At 53.1% G+C, this 21,794-nt stretch overlaps 8 protein-coding genes across 8 annotated transcripts; 3 read left to right on the forward strand and 5 right to left on the reverse strand.

Moving 5' to 3' along the window:
* Nucleotides 1–138: 138 nt before the first annotated feature.
* Nucleotides 139–1,106, reverse strand: INS49_014195 (uncharacterized protein; the record flags this gene model as incomplete). Its single annotated transcript, XM_043174886.1, has 3 exons — nucleotides 139–588; nucleotides 646–890; nucleotides 953–1,106. The coding sequence occupies 3 exons, from the start codon at nucleotides 1,104–1,106 to the stop codon at nucleotides 139–141; spliced, it is 849 nt and encodes a 282-aa protein (XP_043021831.1).
* Nucleotides 1,107–1,620: 514 nt separating this feature from the next.
* INS49_014196 (uncharacterized protein) lies at nucleotides 1,621–6,514 on the forward strand (the record flags this gene model as incomplete). The annotated part of the gene is made up of 3 exons (XM_043174887.1): nucleotides 1,621–2,748; nucleotides 2,805–6,191; nucleotides 6,260–6,514. 3 exons carry the CDS (start codon nucleotides 1,621–1,623, stop codon nucleotides 6,512–6,514), a joined length of 4,770 nt encoding a protein of 1,589 aa, XP_043021832.1.
* Nucleotides 6,515–7,149: 635 nt separating this feature from the next.
* Nucleotides 7,150–8,834, forward strand: INS49_014197 (uncharacterized protein; the record flags this gene model as incomplete). The annotated part of the gene is made up of 3 exons (XM_043174888.1): nucleotides 7,150–7,459; nucleotides 7,523–8,437; nucleotides 8,488–8,834. The coding sequence occupies 3 exons, from the start codon at nucleotides 7,150–7,152 to the stop codon at nucleotides 8,832–8,834; spliced, it is 1,572 nt and encodes a 523-aa protein (XP_043021833.1).
* A 615-nt stretch (nucleotides 8,835–9,449) lies between these two features.
* On the reverse strand, nucleotides 9,450–11,254 carry INS49_014198 (uncharacterized protein; the record flags this gene model as incomplete). Its single annotated transcript, XM_043174889.1, has 3 exons — nucleotides 9,450–9,847; nucleotides 9,920–10,133; nucleotides 10,196–11,254. The coding sequence occupies 3 exons, from the start codon at nucleotides 11,252–11,254 to the stop codon at nucleotides 9,450–9,452; spliced, it is 1,671 nt and encodes a 556-aa protein (XP_043021834.1).
* A 1,634-nt stretch (nucleotides 11,255–12,888) lies between these two features.
* INS49_014199 (uncharacterized protein) lies at nucleotides 12,889–13,919 on the reverse strand (the record flags this gene model as incomplete). Its single annotated transcript, XM_043174890.1, has 2 exons — nucleotides 12,889–13,751; nucleotides 13,868–13,919. 2 exons carry the CDS (start codon nucleotides 13,917–13,919, stop codon nucleotides 12,889–12,891), a joined length of 915 nt encoding a protein of 304 aa, XP_043021835.1.
* Nucleotides 13,920–15,301: 1,382 nt separating this feature from the next.
* On the reverse strand, nucleotides 15,302–16,447 carry INS49_014200 (uncharacterized protein; the record flags this gene model as incomplete). The annotated part of the gene is made up of 1 exon (XM_043174891.1): nucleotides 15,302–16,447. The coding sequence occupies one exon, from the start codon at nucleotides 16,445–16,447 to the stop codon at nucleotides 15,302–15,304; it is 1,146 nt and encodes a 381-aa protein (XP_043021836.1).
* An 863-nt stretch (nucleotides 16,448–17,310) lies between these two features.
* Nucleotides 17,311–17,959, reverse strand: INS49_014201 (uncharacterized protein; the record flags this gene model as incomplete). The annotated part of the gene is made up of 2 exons (XM_043174892.1): nucleotides 17,311–17,490; nucleotides 17,552–17,959. 2 exons carry the CDS (start codon nucleotides 17,957–17,959, stop codon nucleotides 17,311–17,313), a joined length of 588 nt encoding a protein of 195 aa, XP_043021837.1.
* A 1,002-nt stretch (nucleotides 17,960–18,961) lies between these two features.
* On the forward strand, nucleotides 18,962–20,647 carry INS49_014202 (uncharacterized protein; the record flags this gene model as incomplete). The annotated part of the gene is made up of 1 exon (XM_043174893.1): nucleotides 18,962–20,647. The coding sequence occupies one exon, from the start codon at nucleotides 18,962–18,964 to the stop codon at nucleotides 20,645–20,647; it is 1,686 nt and encodes a 561-aa protein (XP_043021838.1).
* Nucleotides 20,648–21,794: the final 1,147 nt, after the last annotated feature.

Below are 21,794 nucleotides of genomic sequence, written 5' to 3' on the forward strand. Positions count from 1 at the left end.
CTAACGCCATCGCTATGCCGGTAATTTCAACGCGTTCTGACCGGGTCTGTATACAGTCATGCCACACGACCGCCCATGCCGCTCTTGAAGCCGCCCAGGACGGCGTTCCACTGTCCGCCCGGATTCCGATCGCCCACACTATCGGCGTGCCGGGCCGGTCACGACGCGCCGCATGAGTACAGTATCCTTGGCCTTTCTCAACTTCCTCCCACCTCCATTCGTCAGGTATTGCTCGAACCATTGCTCCTCGGCGCTGTCCAGGGGCAGGCTGACCAGCTCGGAAGCTCGTGTCGCAACGTCGTGACCGCTTGCGTCGAGGACCGAAGCTATCAACTGCTCAAACAAGAGCTGTCTGGTCTGCTCAGGGTGTGCGCGGGAGAAGTAAAACGCCTCAGTGAGGCTCGTCCTCGCTAGAGCTCCGAAGAGGAGGGATAGGGACTCCGGCTTGCGAAGGACGGGCTGAACGGCATGATAATAGGCAAGGGCGAGGGAGTAGTCGCTGTCCTCAGCATTCTTGACGAAGGCTGTGATTATGTCGTCCGCGAATTCGGGGGTGAGGGAGGGGTGTGCCAGATCTTGGAGCGCATTCTGCAGGGAAGACTGGTCAGCTTGCATCCTTGCTGCTAAGGACTGCAGAAGACGTACGCTAAATTGCTGGCGATCCAGGTGCCATAGCCCCCTCATGAATATCTCGTACTTCTTGGGCAGCCCAAATCTCGAGGCAAAGACTTCGGCGAAGTTGATACGGCTCTTCAGCCCGAGGTGTTCGTTGAAGTCGAGGAGCATGTAGTAGAAGACAGAGAGCTTCTGATGGTCAGAGTGGTCGCTTTCGCAGACCTGGTAGTGAAGTTGGTAAAGGCCATTGTCGCCCTTGGGAGGGTAGGACCGGGCTAAAAATTACAAATCGTCAAATACCATGCCAAGTGTATCGATCTTCAGTTGGAAGACATACCCTTGGTGACGCCAACAGACCTCAGGACGCGGTCGATGAAGAGGACGCCGTTCAGGCTCTTTCTGTAAACATCGATCTCTCGAAGGAAGTCTTGGGTGTAGGGCGAGCCCCACTCAGGTTTGAAGACCTGGTGGAAATGGTTGAAGTCCTGCATCTTGGCTGTGGGTTGCCGACCTCGAGTCGCTGGATTGACAACCTCGACGAGCTCGCCAGAATCGAGGGCGGTGCTGTGCGATGCAATGCGATGCGCAAGCTTGAGAGCTCCCAGCCGAGACGGAAGCGATAGCTTATCGGGACCTGTTAAGAAGTTCGCTTTAAAACAAGTGGTCTCGGCTAACAGACAACGGTGGACCAGTGCGACACGTGTGGACCCCTCGTCCGATTTTAGCGCGTTTTCCTGACGGTTTGTTTTGTTTATCAATGCCCGTATTTTCGGAGGGGGAATGGAGCAACAGCCGACTCGACTGCACTCTTTGCAACGGCAACCCACTTCTTCGACTTATCGATTGCATCTTGTGCCTCGAGCCTTGGGTCTTGCTTTGCCGAGTGGGAACTGAAGGCCAACCCTATTGACCTTCCACCTTGCAACGGCTTGGCTTCAATCTCCTTTTTGCTTCGCATTGTGGCCGCATCATCTCCTTTGCTGATTGCCGTCACCCTTGCCCATCATGTCGACGCGACCGACCCGACGAGCCGCTGCCAAGCGCAAGCAGATCATAGAGTCCGATGACGAGGACGAGATCGCAAACTCCCCTTCCCCACCGCCCGCAGACGAAGACAGCGAGGAGGACTTCACGCCCGCGCCAGCTAAGAGCTCACGCAAGTCCGTCGGCAGGAGGAAGACTATTCAGGCCGAAACGCCCCCAGCTTCCGAGGCGCCACCCCGTCGCCGCGGTGGACGTCCGAGGAAGAGCGCGGCCCCAAGTGTCGCACCAGATACCACCAGTGTCGAGCCGGGCGAGTCCAGCCAGGTTGCCGATCCAGACCAGACCACCACTTCTACAGCTTCAGCGCCGCGTAGACGAGGTCGCCCAAAGAAGAATGTCATCAAAGAAGAAAGTGTCGAGCCCGAGGCAAGCATCCAACCAAGTATTGAGCCCGCCAACGAGCCGGACGAGAACGTGGAGCCGGTTGCCGAGGATGCCGAGCCCAACCAGACTGCCATGGATGTCGACGAGGAGCAGACTCCCGTCAAGAAGCCCGGGCGCAAGCGAAAGAGTGTTGCGCCGCCAGCATCTTCGTCAAAGGAGGCCCCGATACCCGATATACAACAGCCTGAATCACCCGCTACACCTAGGCTCTCCAAGCCATCCGCGACTCCAGACCCCGACCGGTTCCAGACGCCACTGTCAGACATCACTAATACTGCTGGAAATGATCAGCGGCGGGCCATAGAAGACACTCTTCTGAATACTGGCGTCAAGCCAATCAAAGCCCTAGACACGGTTATGGAGAAGCCCATGGACATCGTGTTGAAGTCGCGGACCATGGTCATACCTCAGGTGGAAGATTTGACGCCCAAACCCCGCCTCGTCATCACATACCTCATTCTCACTAACTTCAAGAGTTACTCTGGGCGTCAAGAGGTCGGGCCGTTCCACGCGTCTTTCTCCTCTGTCGTTGGCCCCAACGGCTCTGGAAAGTCCAACGTGATCGACTCCTTGCTGTTCGTCTTTGGATTCCGTGCCAGCAAGATGCGACAAGGGAAACTGTCGGCTTTGATTCACAATTCCGCCGATCATCCGAATCTCGACTTCTGCGAAGTAGCTGTTCACTTCCAGGAGGTCCTGGATCAGGTATGACACTTTCTGCTGTTGGAAACGGCCCCTTTACTAACAAGCTTTTCCAACAGCCCGGTGGCGGCCACGAAATAATTCCCGACTCTGAACTCATTATTTCCCGAAAAGCCTTCAGGAACAATTCCAGCAGTTACTATATCAACGGCAAGACGTCCACGTATACAGTTGTGACCACCTTATTGCGGGACCGTGGTGTTGATCTCGACCACAAGAGATTCCTGATCTTGCAGGGTGAAGTCGAGTCCATTGCGCAAATGAAACCGAAAGCCGCAAACGAGCACGATGATGGTTTGCTGGAGTATCTTGAAGACATCATTGGCACATCGAAATACAAGACCCCGATTGATGAATCCGCCACAGAAGTTGAGACGCTCAACGAGATCTGCATGGAGAAGAGTGGTCGTGTTCAGCATGTCGAGAAGGAGAAGCACAGTCTCGAGGACAAGAAGAACAAGGCCCTGGCATACCTGCGTGACGAAAACGAGCTGACAAGGAAGCAATCTGCTCTGTATCAAATATACATCGACGAGTGCAACGACAACCTGATTGTTACCGAGGAGGCTATCACTCAGATGCAGGCACAGCTTGATGAAGAGCTGGAGAAACACCAAGGCAGCGAAGCGGTCATCAAGGAGCTGCAGAAGAAGTATTCCAAGGGCAACAAGCAGTACGAGGCTCAGGACAAGGAGACTCAAGCCCTGGTTAAGGAGATGGCCAAGTTCGAGCAGGAGCGCGTCAAGTTTGACGAGAAGCGCAAATTCTTGGCCGACAAGCGGAAGAAACTTGAGAAGACAATCACCAGTGCCGAGAAGACCAGCGCCGATGCAGAGGAGACGATCGAGCAGTGCACCGAAGATATTGAGACCCGCGGACAGGAGATCATTAGCCTTGAGGAGCAGATCAAAGAAGCGGAGTCTGAGCTCGCCGTCATCAGGGAGGGCTTGAAAGGGAAAACACAGGCCTTCTCGGATCAAATCGCAGCCAAGCAAAAGTCCTTGGAGCCTTGGCAGGAGAAGATCAACGTGAAGCAGTCCGCTATTGCTGTGGCCGAGAGTGAGCTGAACATCCTCAGGGAAAAGGCAAATGCCGGTGCAGTCGCCCTCCAGGACATGGAGAACAAGATTACCTCCACGGAGACGCGCCGGAAAGAGAAGGAGCAGGAGCTCAAGTCCTGCCAGCAAGAAAAGAAGGAGCTCGAGGCTGAGGCCCAAGAGGTCGAGGCCGAGATCGAGCAGCTCGCTGGACAGGAGCCCAAGATCCGGTCCAAGGTGTCCAACTCACGGCAGAAGGCAGACGAGGCTCGATCGAGTCTTTCCGCGACACAGACCCAGGGCAACGTCCTGACCGCGCTGATGCGAATGAAAGAGTCAGGTCGTATTGATGGCTTCCATGGACGTCTTGGAAACCTAGGCGCAATCGACCAGAAGTACGACGTCGCAATTTCAACAGCCTGCGGTGCGCTCGACAATTTTGTCACCGATACCGTAGAAGCCGGCCAGCAATGCATTGAGTACCTGCGCAAGACAAACATGGGCCGCGGAAACTTCATCTGCCTGGACAAGCTGAGGTCTCGGGATCTCTCTCCGATCCAGACACCGGAGGATGCTCCTCGTCTGTTCGATCTCGTCCAAGCGAAGGAAGATAAGTTCCGGGCGGCTTTTTATCATGCACTTCAAGACACCCTGGTCGCCACGGATCTCGCCCAGGCAAACCGGATCGCTTACGGTGCCAGGAGATGGCGAGTGGTGACTCTCGACGGTGAATTGATCGATAAGTCGGGTACCATGTCTGGCGGTGGTAACTCAAAGAAGAAGGGCTTGATGTCATCCAAATTGGTTGCCGACACTACCAAGGAACAGGTCTTGAAGCTCGAGGGCGATCGGGATGCGCTCGAGCAAAAGTTCCAAGAGTTCCTCGAGTACCAGCGAGAGTGCGAGAACCGCCTACGTGATCTCAAGAACCGAATTCCTCAACTTGAGACCAAGATGCAAAAGATCAGCCTCGAGATCGAGAGTGCAACCAAGAACTTGGCCGATGCGCAACGTCGCATCAAGGAGCTTGCCAAAGAGCACCAGCCCTCCAAATCTGACGACAGTCGCATCACAGCTTTGGAGAAGGAGGTTAAGAGCCTTCAGAAGGAGATTGAGAAGCTGCATGGTGAGACCTCTACAGTCGAGGAAGAGATCAAGGCGCTGCAAGACAAGATCATGCAAGTTGGTGGTGACAAGCTCCGTACTCAGAGGGCCAAGGTCGACGGTCTCAAAAAGGAGATCGCTTCCCAGAACGAAGAAACCTCGAAAGCCGAAGTCAAGAAAGCCAAGGCGGAGAAGCAGAAGACGAAGCTCGCAAAGGATCATGCAAAGGCGACCAAGGAGCTCGATGTCGCCATTCGAGATCTTGAGAGCCTCGAAGAAGAGATCTCAAACCAAGGCGAAAAGGCTGAAGACTTCAAGGCCCGCGTCGAGGAAGCTCAAGAGGCCCTTGCTGTCAAGAAGCAGGAGCTGGCCGAGTTGAAGTCGGAGCTGGACGAGAAGACAGCAGAACTCAACGCCACTCGTGCCAGTGAAATCGAGATGAAAAACAAGCTGGAGGAAAATCAAAAGGCCCTCGCTGAGAACCAGAGGAAGGTCCGCTACTGGGAGGACAAGCACTCCAAGCTCGTGCTTCAAGACATTCACGACCTCGAAACCGCCAAAGCTCCCAGGTCTGCTGCAGCTGCCGCGAACGGTTCAGCTGAGAATACCCAACAAGGCGAAGACGGAGGCCAGGATGGTGCTGAGGCTGAAGGAGACGGGGACTCCGACGTTGAGATGACTGATGCCGGTGATGACGCCGAGGGTGACGCCGAGGGCGACGCCGAAGTTGCCGAGGAAGAGGTCGACAACACCATTGTTCGCGATCGGAAGACCCAGAAGACCCTGCCGCGGTACAGCAAGGACGAGCTCGAAGACATGAACAAGGAGACGCTGAAGGGCGAGATTGCCGCCCTGGAGGAGAAGACACAGAACGTCAACGTTGACCTCGGCGTCCTTGCCGAATACCGTCGCCGTGTTGAAGAACATGCCGCCAGGTCTTCTGACCTCCAGACAGCCGTGAGCCAGCGTGACGCGGCCAAGAAGCGATGCGACGAGCTTCGTCGGCTACGTCTCGAGGGCTTCATGGAGGGCTTCAGCATGATCTCCCTCCGGCTCAAGGAGATGTACCAAATGATCACAATGGGTGGTAACGCCGAGCTCGAGCTTGTCGACTCCCTTGACCCCTTCTCCGAGGGTATCCTCTTCAGCGTCATGCCGCCCAAGAAGTCGTGGAAAAATATCAGCAACTTGTCCGGTGGTGAGAAGACGCTCAGCAGTCTGGCTCTCGTGTTTGCTCTGCACCACTACAAGCCGACGCCACTATACGTGATGGACGAGATCGATGCTGCGCTGGATTTCAGAAACGTAAGTCCAACCCTGCCTATGTACTCAGAGTCATTCCTCAACTGATGCTAACATGTCACCACGCACAGGTGTCCATCGTCGCCAACTACATCAAGGAGCGTACCAAGAACGCCCAGTTCATTGTCATCTCCCTCCGAAACAACATGTTTGAGCTGGCGGCCCGGCTAGTCGGCGTGTACAAGGTCAACCACATGACAAAGAGCGTCTCGATCGAGAACAGGGATTACATCGTCGGCAGGCGGCCGCAGCCGCAGCAGGTGCAGCAGCTCGGTGGCGGCGCGACGCAGACTGTCAACTTCACGCTCAGCCAGCCTTGGAGGTGAGGTGTTTTTTGGCTGCTGGATAGAAAGAAGGGTTTCATGTGTCTACTGTCTGATGAATTTTAATGTACGGGTATGCACGTCTGACAATGCTTGTTGGGTGGATTGGTCGTTGGTATCGGTATGGGCTGGCTTGTTATTGATAATGACTGCATGGAATGAGATACTCTGTTCATCGTTTTGTTCGCGTCCTTCTTGTTTGCAACAATTCGGGATCTCATCTCTCAGATGCGAGAAACCTTGAAGCCTGCCGCGGCGTCAGGCCAATCTCCAGGGCCTTTCGAGCAAAAGCCTTCTGCTTGGTGTTGGGGGCTTGGATGTGACGCTGGCCGGAAATTACACTGTGAGTCTCCCTGAACTCTAGAAAAGCAAAGTTTCACTTGTCCAGGGCCCTTTAACCCCCCAGCCCCTGCCCAGCCATGCCAGATGCTGTCGAAAAAGGGGGAGACTAAAGCCTGCACATACGGATACGGAGTAGAATTTAGACGTCTCAGTACCTGCCTACCTACGGATTTCTCGCTTGCGCCAGTCCATGTCTGCGGTGATGGCTTTCCTCACACCCTACTTGCCTTTTCAACTGGTCAACTCCCACCTTCCACCGCCCAGAATCCACAATTCTTACGCGGACATCGTCGAGAATGGCCCAGGATACAGACTCTCACCAGACTGTGCCGGCTCATGCCTCACGCCTGCCATGTGAAGGCAAGGCCGGGCTTCTTAAGATGCCCCAGGAGCTGCTTCGCATGGTCGCCGCTGATCCGCTTCTCACCAACCGCGACCGCAAACAAGCCCGCCTGGCCTGCCGAGTCCTGGACGGTGCCATGACGCCTGTCGTCTTCAGGCGTGCCTTCATCTCCCGACTGCGGGCCGACCGCGATGCATTCCTGAGCGTCGCTGCTTCGCCTCACCTTGCAGCTTGTGTTGAGGAGGTGGTCTGGGTCGAGCTGGGTGAGTTCATGGAGAGGGGGTTCCTCGTCAACGCTGGCCCTTAGTTTTGCTGACAACTTGCAGGGTGTGACGGGCTAGCACTGGAAAACCTGCCGAGCGATCTAGAGGGATCTGAAGACCTCCGAGAGCATCTCCTTGAGACTGCTAGTGACCTTTGCTGGCTTCCCAAGTCAGGAAAGCCCGAAGCTAAGGAGTTCTCCGCGCAGTTCAACGCTGCCATTGCTTGCATGCCCAAAGTCCGCGGTTTCTCGTCCGAGCCAATGCGGTCGGATCGCCTATTCTGCTCGCATCCCGACAAATACCTGGTTGACGTTGGGTTGCTAACGACCCACGGCCCGCGCGACAGGTGGGCATGGACTCAGGGACTTGTGAGATTCCTCCTGCCTACCATGAGGAAACAGCCAGGCAAAATCACACGGCTGCGCTGTTCTGCCGGACTGTTTAACGCTCAGTTTGGTCACAGTCTGTTCAAGAGCCACGTCCCTCCGCTATTCAAACATCTCACATCTATCAACTTCTCATATTCGTGGGAAGAATGGCGTAACTGGGTGCACTGGCGCTATGCCATTGGTGACGGACGTGGCTTCCTGCGGTCTTTACAACGCGCGCTGTTCGCCGCGTCAGACCTCCAAGAACTCAGCATTGCCTTCGACTGCGGGCTCGAGGGCTACGGCCCCGCCTTCCGTCTGCCTGATTGGATGTTCAGGGATGAGGACGGGCAACCCCACAAGTGGAAGCGTCTGCGGTCTTTGCGACTCGCATACCTCATGAGGACCGAGGCTTGGTTGGCACCGCTGATTGCAGCACACGCAGACACCCTGCGCCATCTTGATCTCGACCACTGCAACCTCCATACGTCCTTTGCGCTACACGTAGCCTACACGGGATTCAAAGGGAAACTGCTTCAGCTGCACTCGATCACCATAAATGAGCCCGGCGTCCATGAATCAGCGTTGATATCCGAGCAAAAGCTGCTGGGTTTTGTCCGCCATGGAATCATCGACTTGGCCAGGGAGTGGGCGATCAAGACTTGCCCTTGGACGCGGGAGAAGCTGGAGAAGGCCAGGCCCCCGATCTTGAAGATAATGCAGGCGACGAAGAAGACTTGATGTCCGAAGACAGCGACTACAGCCCTCAGTTCGAGTTCACAGCAGAGGCTGAAGAAGACTACAAGTCCGATGAAGAGTCGCCGCCGTTGTTCCGCCACATGAAGTGGGACAAGTGGGGAGAAGCTGAACAAATCGCAAAGGGCCGTTTCGTAACGCATAGTAGTCGCTGCGAAGACGTCGGCGACAGCGGGTGTGATGACGCCGGCAACGACCAGGCGTCAGATCACAGTTCCGAGTGGTGGTCTGATACCGATTCTAAGCTTTGATCTGTCCTTCCAGCTGAGGGTACACAGACGACACTGCATGACCGCTTTTGATATAAGCCTCTTGGTGTGTGGATGTCTCTCAGGTTGACGCAAAGGCACATGTAGTACTGCATTTTCCACCAGTGTCAACGGCAAGAAATGGCACATGGACGATGCTCCTGCCGGGCCTTACAGGCGGCGACACGTGTCACCACTTAGAACGACGAATGGGGGCTTCCGTGGAGAGCAACCGGGCAAGGTTCGGAGGGTTTGCGTGGATCACAGGCACCATTTTTCGGAGTCGGGCTGTCATAATGTGTAATACATGTTAATATACGACTTGAAATCTTCGTCCAAAAGGATATCCCCTGCGAATAGATGTCGGTGATAGGTGAGCTTCATTCTGGAACTTGGAGCTTGAGATGATTATAAGCGACATTGAGAAATCACAGTAGGCAGATTCTTGCAATGGAGAATGAAACGAACGTAAAGTAAGCCAGCAGAATGGTCGAAATTGTCTTAGTCGTGAGTTTGATAGTCACAATGGCAGCGACGAACGTCACTTAACGAAAGAAAAATTGATATTTGGCTTAGCAACGCAACGCGACTATTCCAGGTCTCTCATAATTCACCGCATCAAGTCTTCCCCACCCGCACCTTCATCCCCTTGGGACGCAGCACAATACCAGGGGTCTCCACGGTGAATGACCCAAAGTCGGCCTCATCAACATTCAGGAAGCGGTAGCCGCGGACCATCTCAAACAGCGCGATCTTGATCTCGTAGAGGGCGAACTTCTTACCGATACACGTCTTCGGGCCGTTGCTGAAGGCCTCGAAAGCGAAGGGGGACGACCGGGGGTCATCTGCTCCGCCGATGGTGTCCCAGCGGCCCGGGTTGAATTCGGCTGCGTCCTCACCCCAAATCAGGGGGTTCATGTGCGTCACTGCAGGCACAATCTCGAATAGTGTGCCCTTTGGGATGTGATTGCCGGTGATGTGTACGTCTTGATAGGCCTGTCGAGGGGTCCAGACGGCTGGGAAGGTGGTCAGAGTCAGTTATTGTCAAGGTCTCCAATAATGAATCAATCTAGGAAAGGGGTTGCTACCGGGTGGGTAAACCCTGAGCATCTCGTTGACAAAATTGTCCAGGTACGGAAGCGCATCAATCTCGCTGAACGGTGGGTCGGGATTCTGTCCTGCCAGGCCAGCGATATCCTCCCTGAGCCGGTCCTGGATTTCTGGTCTGGTAGCGAGGACATGAGAGCTCCACGCGAGCATGTGCGCTGAGGTCTCGTGGCCACCGGCTAGGAGAATCAGAAGCTGTGCCCCTTGTCAGAATAGTCTATTGGCAGGTCTTGTTCGGAAAAGTACTCATGACTCACGTGTCCAATTATGTTTTTGTCTTCGATTCCCTCGGCACATCCACCTGGCATGCTTTCCTCAATGAGGAACGACAGTATGTTCCGCGATGTGTCGCTATGCATTTCCTTTCCTGCAGCTGCTGACATCTCCTGCCTCCGGTTAGTGACAAGCTGCCCTATTGTAGCATTCATCCAGCTCGTAGCCTCGAGGAACTTGAAGTTAGTGTTGCATGGAATCCACCGAATGGGGAAGAAGCAATCAAGGAACGTAAAGACCTTGCCGATCTTGTCCGGCCCGAATACCGCATCATGTGCGTCGAGAAAACCATATTGTGCTGTTCCTTTCACTACATTTCCGTCTCGGTCGAATTCAGCTTGCTCCAGGTACGAGAGGTCTGTCCCCAACAGGGTACGCCCCATGACGTCCAGTGCGAGTCGGCCGAACGTATCAGTGCAGTCAATGACGGCGGTTGCTTCTCCACCGGCCTCGATGGCACGGTCAAAAAGGTGGCTGAGCTGAGCGGCCTTTTCTTTGAACACGGGCTCGAGCCTCCGTAAGCAGTTAGGGGTGAAGCACGCGCTCAGCACCTTGCGATGGGCTCGGTATTCCTCGCTCTCGAAGGAGGCAAGCCCGTCACCGCTGAATCTCTTGATCATCCGCATGATGGCACTCGGCCTTTCGAACATGTCGTCATGCGTCTGGAGGACTTGGCGGTGGGCTCCGAGGCTGTTGACGAGGATAATCTCTGTATTTGCGAGGCTGAGGTATCGGATGAGTGGGGCATCTGGGTGCTCACTTGACAATTTGACCGCAAAGGACATCGGAGTGTCGGCGTTGACCTGATTGAGAGCTTGTCCCAGAAACCAGTGGTTGTCTTTGGGGCCGGGTAGGTGACGAATAGGAGAGAAGTATTTGTGGTAGAGAAAAATGCGATAAAACTTCAGGGATAGGTAGTGGAGGACAAAGCTGACGGCAAAGAGCTGGTGGCTTGTGATCTGTTCGGAGCCACCAGGGAATCCGAGGTGAGCACTCAGAAGGCTGGTGATCAAGGCAAGTGCCACACAGGCCAGGAGATCCATGGTGGTGGATGGAGACGCGGTGTTTTGAGGCTCCAAGGCACGATGCCAGCTACTAAGAAGGGCAGCTTGGTAGTGACCGTTGATGTTGCGTGTGATCAATGCTCTTTTGTTGCGTATTGAGGGCTAGACGATCCCGGGGCAGACTATCACCACGGAGAACTGACGGCTCTCTTTTATAAGGAAACAAATAGTCCTAGTCACATCTGCTCTTTCCCTCTTTACGTGTGATGTTATTAGTCGAACTCCGCGGGATACCAGTTTTTGACAGTCACTCTATCGTTTTGCAGGCTTGCTGCTGAGCAGTATGGCCACCACCATGGGCTTCTTAGTCACAAGCTCATATTGCGGGGACAGCTTGAGTATTGCAGCAATCACATGGTCGATTCGTGTAGTTGAAGCCGCCGACTGAAATACGCATGTCTTTGTGGAGGTTCAGCTAGTGGGCTTAGACTTTGTAATAGGAAACTGAATGTTGATGTTGACGTCCAGAGGAACCCAAACATACGCCAGAAAGAAAGCAACTATGCTGTTGTTGCACAGTCTCTTTTGAAATGTTCCGCAGATGATCGGTGATTACTGGACTAGTCGTCACTAGCCAATGGAGACGAAGACGGCTTGGTTACTTGTCTTTGGGATGTGGCACCTACGGTGGGAGAGAATTACCTACCAGGGGGAGGGGGGGTCTTTGTATGGGTCACGCAATGCAATCATGTTTTGAGATCCAAACAAAATTTTAGAATTATAATGCAATACTAGCAAAATATTATCAAAATACTATCAGAAGTTAATTATATTAAGGCTTTAAATTATATTAATATTAACTTTATATTAAGATTAACTTTATATTAGCTAATATTAGCTAATATTAAAATAAATTTATATTAAAAGCTTTGGTTCAAACCTTATTAATTCCAAACCTGTTTTTATTTTTAAATATTTTCATAATTTTATAAACCCTCCTATAATAAATAGTTAAGCCAATAAAAAATAAATAAGTAATTGGGTTGGGGATAAGGAAAAAAAATAACTTTTTTAAAAGGCGTATATTAAACGCTAATATTATGTCACAATATATTAAACGCTAATATTATGTTACAATATATTAATATTAATATAATTTCCTTCTTAAATAAATAATGCAAGCCACTCTTTTTATAATATTATCAATTTATTAATTGCAAATCAATATCATTTCAACGTTATCTCGCAATGCTAATGTGATACTCTCCAACACCCCCCTTCCCCCTGGTAGGTAGTCGGTTGGATGTCACAGAGCATCAGGCTGATGCACTACAAAATATCAGGAGAGAATTACATTGTGTACCTTAAGCAGACATCGAGGTTGTCCTTGATGCTCTAGGAGCATCACGCCGCGGGCGTTCCCCTCTTCATGACGCAGTCCAAAGGGAAGCCTTCTGGACCCAAGTAATCAAAACACCCCTTTTCGACATTCATGTCTCGCCTCGGATCTCTGTGGCCACTGCTGTCAGCAACTTAACCCCATCATCGGGTGCTGTGTCCTGTAACTGGGCAGACGTCTTCTCGTGATGCAGCAGACCAAAATTAGCCCGTATCATGCTCAGAACACGCGCTGTGGCCCGCACGGTTTCATTGATTGCTCTCGATGTCGCTCCCTACCAACGATTCAAGGAATTAGGCCAGGTGGGATCGAAGACGCAAGCGTCAACGTAACCATGGTCCACGAAGTACAGGTCATGGCGGCACCAAGAACTGAACCCTGATCTCAACCACTCGTCGAGAGTAATAGCACGAAAGGATTCGAATTGAATGCAGAGTGACTCCACGCCCTTCCGGTGCTGGTCGGAGAGCCCGAGCTCTTGGCGTCGGCTGAATGGGCGCCAGCTGATATATCGAGTGGCGTAGATGTCGAAGTTGATGATGGTGGCTTTCCACTCTGGGGTTTTGGGGTTGAGGAGCCGTGCTAGATGCTCTGTGTCGATGCCGTGACGCACGAGACTGTCACCGAGCAGCGAGAAGCGCTCGATCTGAGGCTCTGGTGCCCCAGGAGCCGCGTCGATTGAGATACTCAAGCGATCGCGACCCTCCATCTGGAAACGAATCTGGGGCCTAGAAAACGCGAGCTCGTCGAGGGTTGACATGATAACTGGGATCCGACACATGAGACGGCTGGTTGACCCGTCGGGCTGGGTAGGCACCCGCTCGGAGAACGTGAGGGTAAACCTCTGGTCGTAATGACGCAGAGCAATGAGTCGGCTCTCCCGGTTGGCAAACAGCATTCCCGGGATTTTGTTGAAGTCAATCCTAGTGGGCGAATTGGTCTCGGCGGTGCGGTCTTGCGGCTTGAGTATGATCACGCGGGGCATGAGCGCCGCCTTCCAGATCATGTTCCGAAGCTCAGAAGGTAGATCGCTGAAGGTGATGTGTTGTTTTGGGTGACCTTCGTGGGACGACGCTTTTCCTGCTGCAAGTGGCATATGCTCATGAATTGCTTCGTTCGGTTGGCATGACTTCCCATCTGAAACGCCTATGTTAGCTTCTATTCAAGGATTCAATACAAGCCGTGACTCAACATTCAATGGGACCATCAGGATTCACCGAAGATAATTTTAAGGTTGCTTTGGTCAGACGTACCTTGTTTGATGAGACATGCTGTCTCGCCGTGGTCTTGGCTAGTAGCTGCCATATCTGAAGCGCTGGAACCAGGCATTGAGACGGAAAATAGGTTGTTCTGATTAGGAGGGCCTCTGGAGGATGAAAAGAACTTCAAGTGAGGATTGTGACACGAGACCTCAGCTGTGGTGTAGTGGATCTTTTAGGGTCAAGCACCTCAAGGCTCAATGATGAGGAAAGTCTTGAAGAACTTGGGATGAGTTTAAAAAAGAGGGAAACAATGCTCTGCAGTGCCATTCGCCGCGAAATATAAGGCAGTCGAAACCAAGTGAATATAAGAAGGTTATCGGAACACAAGTCACCGAGGGTGTGAATACAACAAGGCAAGATTGTGCAAGATTCACTTAGTAGTGCAAGTGCTGGCACGAGACTGACCCACTCATTTGATGTGGGCTTACTCTTGAGCTCATCAATTGCTCACTGTCCTATAAAGGCTGAGCTCGTAGTGATATACAGCATCTCTTACAGGTGAAGTTACTCTAATAGCAAATAAAGGCCTGATTCAGCAATTCAAGCAGGAGGTGAAAGTCACCCAGAATGTATCATTCAAAATGAAAGACCAATATGTCATAAAGATCATCATACCTATGATGCAGAAACATGGAGGCATTCGCAGTTGCATAGACTAGCGACAACACAACACAGACAGACATTGTGGATGGGGGAAAATGACAGATAAATATACTGCTGAAAGAAAGATTGGCAAACTCCACAGAGTCATCAATAATGAGTCCGGCAGTGTTAGACGAGCCAACCCTCCAAAGCTTGTTAGGCAAGCGCCAAACGAGGCCGTCCCTCCAAGATGCTCAGATGGCCCTCCACAGCTCTACTGCGCTTCTGGCCATCGCACCTCCTCTTTGGCACTAGGCTGCCTCGAATCTTAAATGTCGATAGTGCCTTGGGCCTCTTTTGGGATGACATTAGACTCTGAGCTGAATGGGTCCACTCTCATGGGATGGATTGACCAGCGCCTTCAAATATGGCTTCTCTTCCCAATACCCAATCGACCTAGGTGGTACAATCGTTGATCTCGTTTTGGGGAAACGAATTCAGCGTCTATGTGTTTCTTTCTTGCTGCTCCGAGGAAGGGTCGAGACAGGATTAAGGACAAGAAAGTCAGAATGGTGATCTGAGGGCGTAGATATCTCCCTTGACGCAAGGCATCAACCCATCGTCTTCTCGTGTTTCTGCAGTGACGTTCGCTTCACTCGCGCCTTGTATCATATCACCATCCACTCAGTCGTAGTGATTGAGTTATTTATGTTCATTAACCTTTGGTGAAGAAAGAAAATGAATCAGAATGATTAGGGATCCATGACGCTGCGAGTGATTTGGCTCACCTTGATCAAAAGCCTCGATGGTCCGGATATCGCATGCTCCATCCGTATGCGCACGTCAGATCACAGGGAAGCCCTCCCAATCCCATCGCTCGTAGTGTGCGGGCGGTAGTGTCAACTTCTTTCCAAGTTCAAATGCCGCAATATCCGGCGCTCCGTTCCCAAGAGGAAGATCGCCCATGTTGGCCTTGAGTATGAGCTCCTGGCCCCACTCTCGCAAGCTCCCAGTGAAGCCACGCGAATGGATCAAGATATGGTGTTTGGAGTCAGCTGCCTCCGAAGCCCTGTACCAAGGACCGCAAACGGTATACAGCTTCCTGATTCGGCCAGGTTCTGTGTGGAGTATTGAGTTCAAGTCCCCTGAGATCGTAGAGTTCAGATCGTGGACGAGCTTGTCGGTAGACGCGATGCCGGGCCGCAGGTATGCTACCTTCCTCACATCTGGCTGAGCTCCACAAACGGTCGGATGGCTCTCCCAGGGGCTTGTCCCATCGGCGCTCTCGACTCGGAACTCATGTCTGCGCCCCAAGCCCAGGTCCTCCCAGCCCATAAAACACAGTGTGTCATCAGGTGACATGAGGACATGTGCGTGATACGTGTCAACTGTGTGGTTGGGGCCACCCCACCTGTGCATACCCATTTGGTCCGCGGTGACAGTGATACTGAATCTCAAAGTATAGTGAGGAAGGGCGCGGTATCGGGACTCCTTGTTGACGGAAAGCAGGGCAGGGAAGACCAGAGTTCCGCTCTTTTTGCCTTTGGGCCAGCGTTCGATCGGCACAAAGCGAGGTGTCATTGACGCTTCCCAGATCATGAGGCGCAGTTCACACGGAAGTTTCTGGAACAAAGTGAACTCCGAGTAAGGGAGCTGTGTGTTGTTGCGAGACTTCTCGAGCGTGCCTCGACTGTCATCCAAGAGACCAGCCTCAGCCACTGCATCAGGTCCTTTGACCACGGTGGTATTTTTCCGGATCGACGAGGGCTTCCGCTGCTTCGGCGGCGGCGCGTCGCCGTAGTCTTTCTTGCGGGTGCAGACCATGATGACGTGTTGTGGTTGTAGTGGGCTTGCTGAAATGTTGAAGGGTAAGGGATTGACCGTGAGTTTCCATGATGCACTGGTGGGCTTTGGGGCCTTTATATCCATCACCAGGGCCCGCGCCTCGACCCCGCCAGACTCGACGCGTTCCGTGTCCGGGCAACGCATCGAAGTAGCAGTTGACGTGCACGTCACGCGCGGGGCTATATCCAGACACCATCCCACTAAGTTTCCCGTAAGCAGCATCACTTTTACCTATTGGGAAGGCCTGGACTCGCATGGCCGGCTCCGCCAGGAGACTACATCCGCTCTTGCCATATGCGAGCAGCTTCACTACCAATATCTCCGTCAGAAGTGATAACTGGATTCTCAGGTTGCCGTAGTCAGTATGACGTAAAAACAAGCTTCAACTTGGACAGTCTACGCTTTATGAGAGAAGGCCCTACAAAGGCTCTGAGAGAGTAAGGATCGTAGCAAGACACTATCAGGACTTGAGTGCCTTGTTGCTTTGTATGGCCTCTAACCTATGACAAAGTGTTGAGCAAGACCATCCTGGCTTGACTGTGCGTCTCCTTAGGGTCAAGGCAGAGAGTAATTGCATGTAAGTGTTCCTGCTTGAAGCCTGGTGACCAAGATTGGAAGGAGAAGGCCGTGTTGCAGTTGAGGTATGGACTCCCAATGATGTTTCTTTTTGATTCTTCACTTGCACAAGATCTGCCTCAGGAGCTTCAGGTTGGCCTCAAAAGCGCATTGAAGACAGGGCAAGGCGACAGGGACCAGGATATCGGCGTCTCAAAGTTTGGGTCATTAATCATTATTGGTTCATGCTACTTTAAGAAAGCGCGCTATTCGATGCTTGGAAGGCATTCAAAGCGATAGATGAACAGTTCTGTCCACTTGCACCGCCCGTCGCATTCGAAATCGGCCCTGCTCCTAATTCTAGCTGCAACCCGCAACCCGACCAAGCCGTCCTCCTCCCCTGAGAACATGAAAGTTGTGATCCATCGCCGAGGCTGTCGCACACGACCGGCTCATAGTCTGGGCGATAGCCAGTCGAAGTTTGCGTCAAGGAAATACAGCGGGCCGATGTCCAGCCTCGTCTCGACGATCGCGATCAACGGGAAGTTTGTAGTTTTGGGGATGCAAAGATGCTTCGTCCCTCGGTTCACGCCGAACCCGGTCGCCTTTTCTTTTTGTGAGGTGAAGAGAGCCTGGGTTGCCGGAAAGCTTGAGCCACCATCCGTTGAAGATACTCCCGTCGGCCCGGGATACTTGGAGGTTGTACAAGGGGGAGTCCTCGCCGCAAGAGGTGTCAAGGCTCGAGTTCGCGACAGGCGTTGGCCGTGCGGTGCTCAGTGGGATTGCGCCCGTCGCATTTGTCCTAGTATAGGTGCCGTTGCCACTGAATGTTGGCGTGGATCCGTTTCGCGGGACGACAACGCGGTACACGAGCTCCGGGTGGTGGACGGGCTGGACGTGTTTTCTCCACTCGCTGTCATATGGCCCCCAGCCCCATGACTGGGCTAGGTGGACCAAGAGGGCGAGCCAGAGGAGGCTGAGGAGCGGTAGTGTGGAGCTGCACGTCGAGGGGCGCATCTTGGTAGGCGCGACTGTGATGTCCGATGAGCCGGATGAGATGCAAAGGTCGAGGCCCCTCGAGATGTGAAAGGGTGAAGTCATGTTGTTGATTCACGTGAGGGAGCGCTGAGGCTCTATTAACGTGCTGAGCGGGCCCCTTTCCGGATGCTGCTAATTACTCGTCTATATCAAGTGCCATCTGATGGTGCCTTGTTTTCTTGTTAGCGGCCTATATCAGAGCTAGGTCCTCCTTAGGTGACGGGGGTCCGTGGACGGGTAGTGGCCAAAGTTTAAATTAGGTCACGTCACTGTCCATGCTTGTTTAGGGGGGCGGACCAGCATTTGGCGTTTCTTGGCATCATGACGGAGGTGCCATCGAATCGGCCGATAGTAAATGCGGTTGACCTCATTTCATTCTTTTTTTGTCGTGTTTCTCTTAGAAAAGGTGACATCGAAGGCTAGCTGTTTCGAAACAATAGAGAGAAGACTAATGAATGTGACAGTCAGATGCATCCAGACACAACAGGTTACATACAACACAATACAACTTGGGTTCACATCTTGATCCCGGCTGCATTGGTCATGTCCAATAGCACTGAGGATTGGATCGAGATGGATCTACCAACGCACCACCATTGATCATGAGCTATCATATACCTTCCTCAGACACACAACAATATATCCTGAAGCTACATCTGGATGACTTCGACGCGCCCTTCATAATGTGCATCTTCGGCGCCGCGTTATCAGAATGCTTCCCGGACCACCAACGCCAATTCCTCCGTCTTACGGTCTGACTACACTTCCGTCACCAACTGGTTCTCTCTAACCCCAACGGACATTTGAATCAGTGATAGCGCGTTATCATTATGATGCAGCTCGAACCGGAGTCGGTGTTTATCCCCCATCTCCATATGCCGGCCGCATCGCCTGAGCCAAGCTCGCTCCTTGTAAGCTTCCGCGTCACGCAGTGGAAGACGTGTATGTCAACATCGGAGACCCGCCCTGCATGCATGAAGTCCACAACAAGCTATAAACCCAGCAGCCTCAGACTCCAAGAATACAGAACCCTTCCCGCAACGCAATAGAAGCTATACCACCACCATGGCCACAGAAGTACTCCAGATATCCCTGCCTGCAGCGACAGAAACTCCCAGTCACAAAGACGATGTCTCGCCCTTTTCCCGGCCCGGACGGCCCATTGAGGCCCTGCGGATCGAAGACAACCCACCCGACGGGCCCTCGTCCAGCACCGTCGCCGCCGAAGACGAAACGACCTACCCGACCGGCATCCGCTTCTGGCTGATCATGCTCTGCAATGCGATGGTCCTGGCCTTCATCGGCCTCGACATGTCCATCGTCGCCACAGCCGTGCCCTCCATCACGGACGAGTTCCACACCGTCGCCGACGTCGGCTGGTACTCGAGCGCGTTCCGCCTCTGCGCGTGCAGCTTCGCCTTCATGTTCGGGCGAATCTACACCCTGTTCCCGCTGCGGCCGGCCTTCATGGGCAGCATCGCCGTCTTCATGCTCGGCTCCCTGATGGGCGCCACCGCGCCGTCGTCCGCGGTGTTTGTCGTCAGCCGCGCGGTCTGCGGGCTGGGCACCGCTGGTGCCACCCAGGGGTGCTTCTACATGCTTGTGCATGTTGTGCCGCTGCGCAGGAGGCCGCTTGTCGTGAGCCTGTTGGCTGGAATCGAGTCTTTGGCAAATATTTCTTCGCCGTCGGTTGGAGGGCTCATCGTCGGCAGCGTGTCGTGGCGGTGGTGTTTCTGGATCAACCTTCCGATTGGTGCATTGAGCTTGCCCATCATCTTCTTTGCCCTCAGGATAGACGTGAAGGATCGCTCGCCTCTTACCCTGAAGCAGAAGATCATCGAGCTTGACCTCGTCGGCAACGTGCTTTTCATTCCGTCCCTGACCTCGCTCTTCCTCGCGCTGTCGTGGGCCGGCACCAAGTACCCTTGGAATAGTGGAACAGTCATTGGCTTGTTCATCACTGCCGCAGTGCTGTTTGCCCTCTTTGCTTATGACCAGAAGCGCCGGGGAGAGAAGGCCACCCTCCCTCCCCGCATACTGCGCAACCGGTCCGTCCTCGCTGGCTTCGTCTTCGCGTCATGCACCAATGCGGCCATGAACGTGTTTGAATACTACCTTCCGACCTACTTCCAGTCTGTCCGCGCATATAGCGCCACCAAGTCCGGCTACCTGATGCTTCCTCTGATGGCCGGCTTCCTCATCGCGATGTTGATGCACGGTGCAGGCGTCAGTGCACTGGGCTACTACGTGCCCTTCATGCTATTTGCCAGTGTCTTGATGCCCATATTTGCGGGCTTGATGACGACGTTTACGACAAGTACGGCCCTGGAAAAGATTGCCGGCTATTGTCTGGCGATGGGTTTCGCCGGGGGTATCGGATTCAACGCCCCGCAGAGCGCCGTGCAGACAATGCTCCCCGTGAAAGACACATCTACAGGCATCGCGATCATCTACTTTGCCCAGAACTTCGGGCCTGCTGTGTTTCTCGCAATCGCACAGACCATCTTTCTGAACCGGCTTAGTGAGGACCTGGCGGTTTTGGTGCCCGGACTGAGTCCCAATGTCGTGAACAACATGGGTTTGACGGAATTGAGATCGCTTGTGGGTCAGGATGAACTGGGGAAAGCTTTGGGAATCCTCGATAAGAGCTTAATGCAGACGTGGTACCTGGCCGTGGGCTTGACTTGCATGACGATGGTTGGAAGCATTGCGATGGAGTGGGGTTCTGTTAAGGACAAGAAGCAAGACTAAATGTATAACTAGCATGGCGGAAGCGATCCTGAAAGCCAGAAGCGCGAAGATTGTCAGCCGCTTTTGTCCTGGATGGGCAGATCCTATGAGATGAGGCTCGTCACACCAGACATTGCCCAGCCAAATGAAGAGGCAGCGCTTCCCTGATGCATGTGACCTGGGCTCGAGAAGCTGTACTTGCGTCAAATCATTGCGGAACACCTAAGCCACCGGATCCGTCCTCAGTTGTTGAGGTCTACAGGACTTGGCCAGAGTCTTTCCAACACGGTCTGAGAGCTGATAGGTACTTTTCCAGAGACCCTGTAATGGGTACACAGATAAAGTAACCACATGCGAAGGCGTGTGCCACAAGGTTCTAGGCAATGTCACGCTCATACCACATACCAACGTGGCTCTGCAAAGGGGTTGATTAGCTACTGAATGGTGTTCACACGTATCTAGATTGGAGAGTCTGGCACCCAGGCTTACAACTCGACTTCCAGGGTCCTGAGCGGCGATGGAACAATCGGGCGTCTGGTGAGAGGCAGGTGAGACGTGGCCAGATGTATTCACGGACACATTTTGTTGCAGAATCCAGGCCTGTCGACAGCGAGACTCTTCAAGATAGAAAAAGGTGGGCGATAATCGGCGCTCGTTATGGTACTTAGATGTAAGACCGCAGTGTGTTTCTCGTCGATCATTCTCGCCGCTCTTTTTATATCGAGTCATTCTTCGGTAAAGCCAAAAGAAACCTGGGACGACTGGTACTATGAGACTCAAAAGAGCAATGTAGGGGGTTGCGCTTGTCTGCAATGCCATGTTCGGATGTGGATCGGTGTGAAACTGACAGATTCTCCAGATATTGTGATGCAAAGGCTGGAGAGTTTATCTAGAAGAGAGAGATGCTGCCGTCGGAATTCATAAATAATTACTCATTCTTGCTCACCACATCGAGTAGCCAACGTGGTTGCACCAAGCTTTGACCACCGAAATGTGGTCGATTTTTGGTTGCAGGCCTGCCTCACTCAGCCAGCCAGCTTCTCTGAGCACAGCCTGATTTCCCAGCGAATCTAATCAGACAATGTTTCTTTTGCCCCTTTCTGTCGTTCGTGCGACCGAAAACCGGTCGATGTCTGCCAGACCCCTGTAGCTGGGCAGGATATAATTG

Source organism: Diaporthe citri (assembly GCF_014595645.1).
Source record: "Diaporthe citri strain NFHF-8-4 chromosome Unknown scaffold_7, whole genome shotgun sequence".
NCBI classification, from domain to species: domain Eukaryota; kingdom Fungi; phylum Ascomycota; class Sordariomycetes; order Diaporthales; family Diaporthaceae; genus Diaporthe; species Diaporthe citri.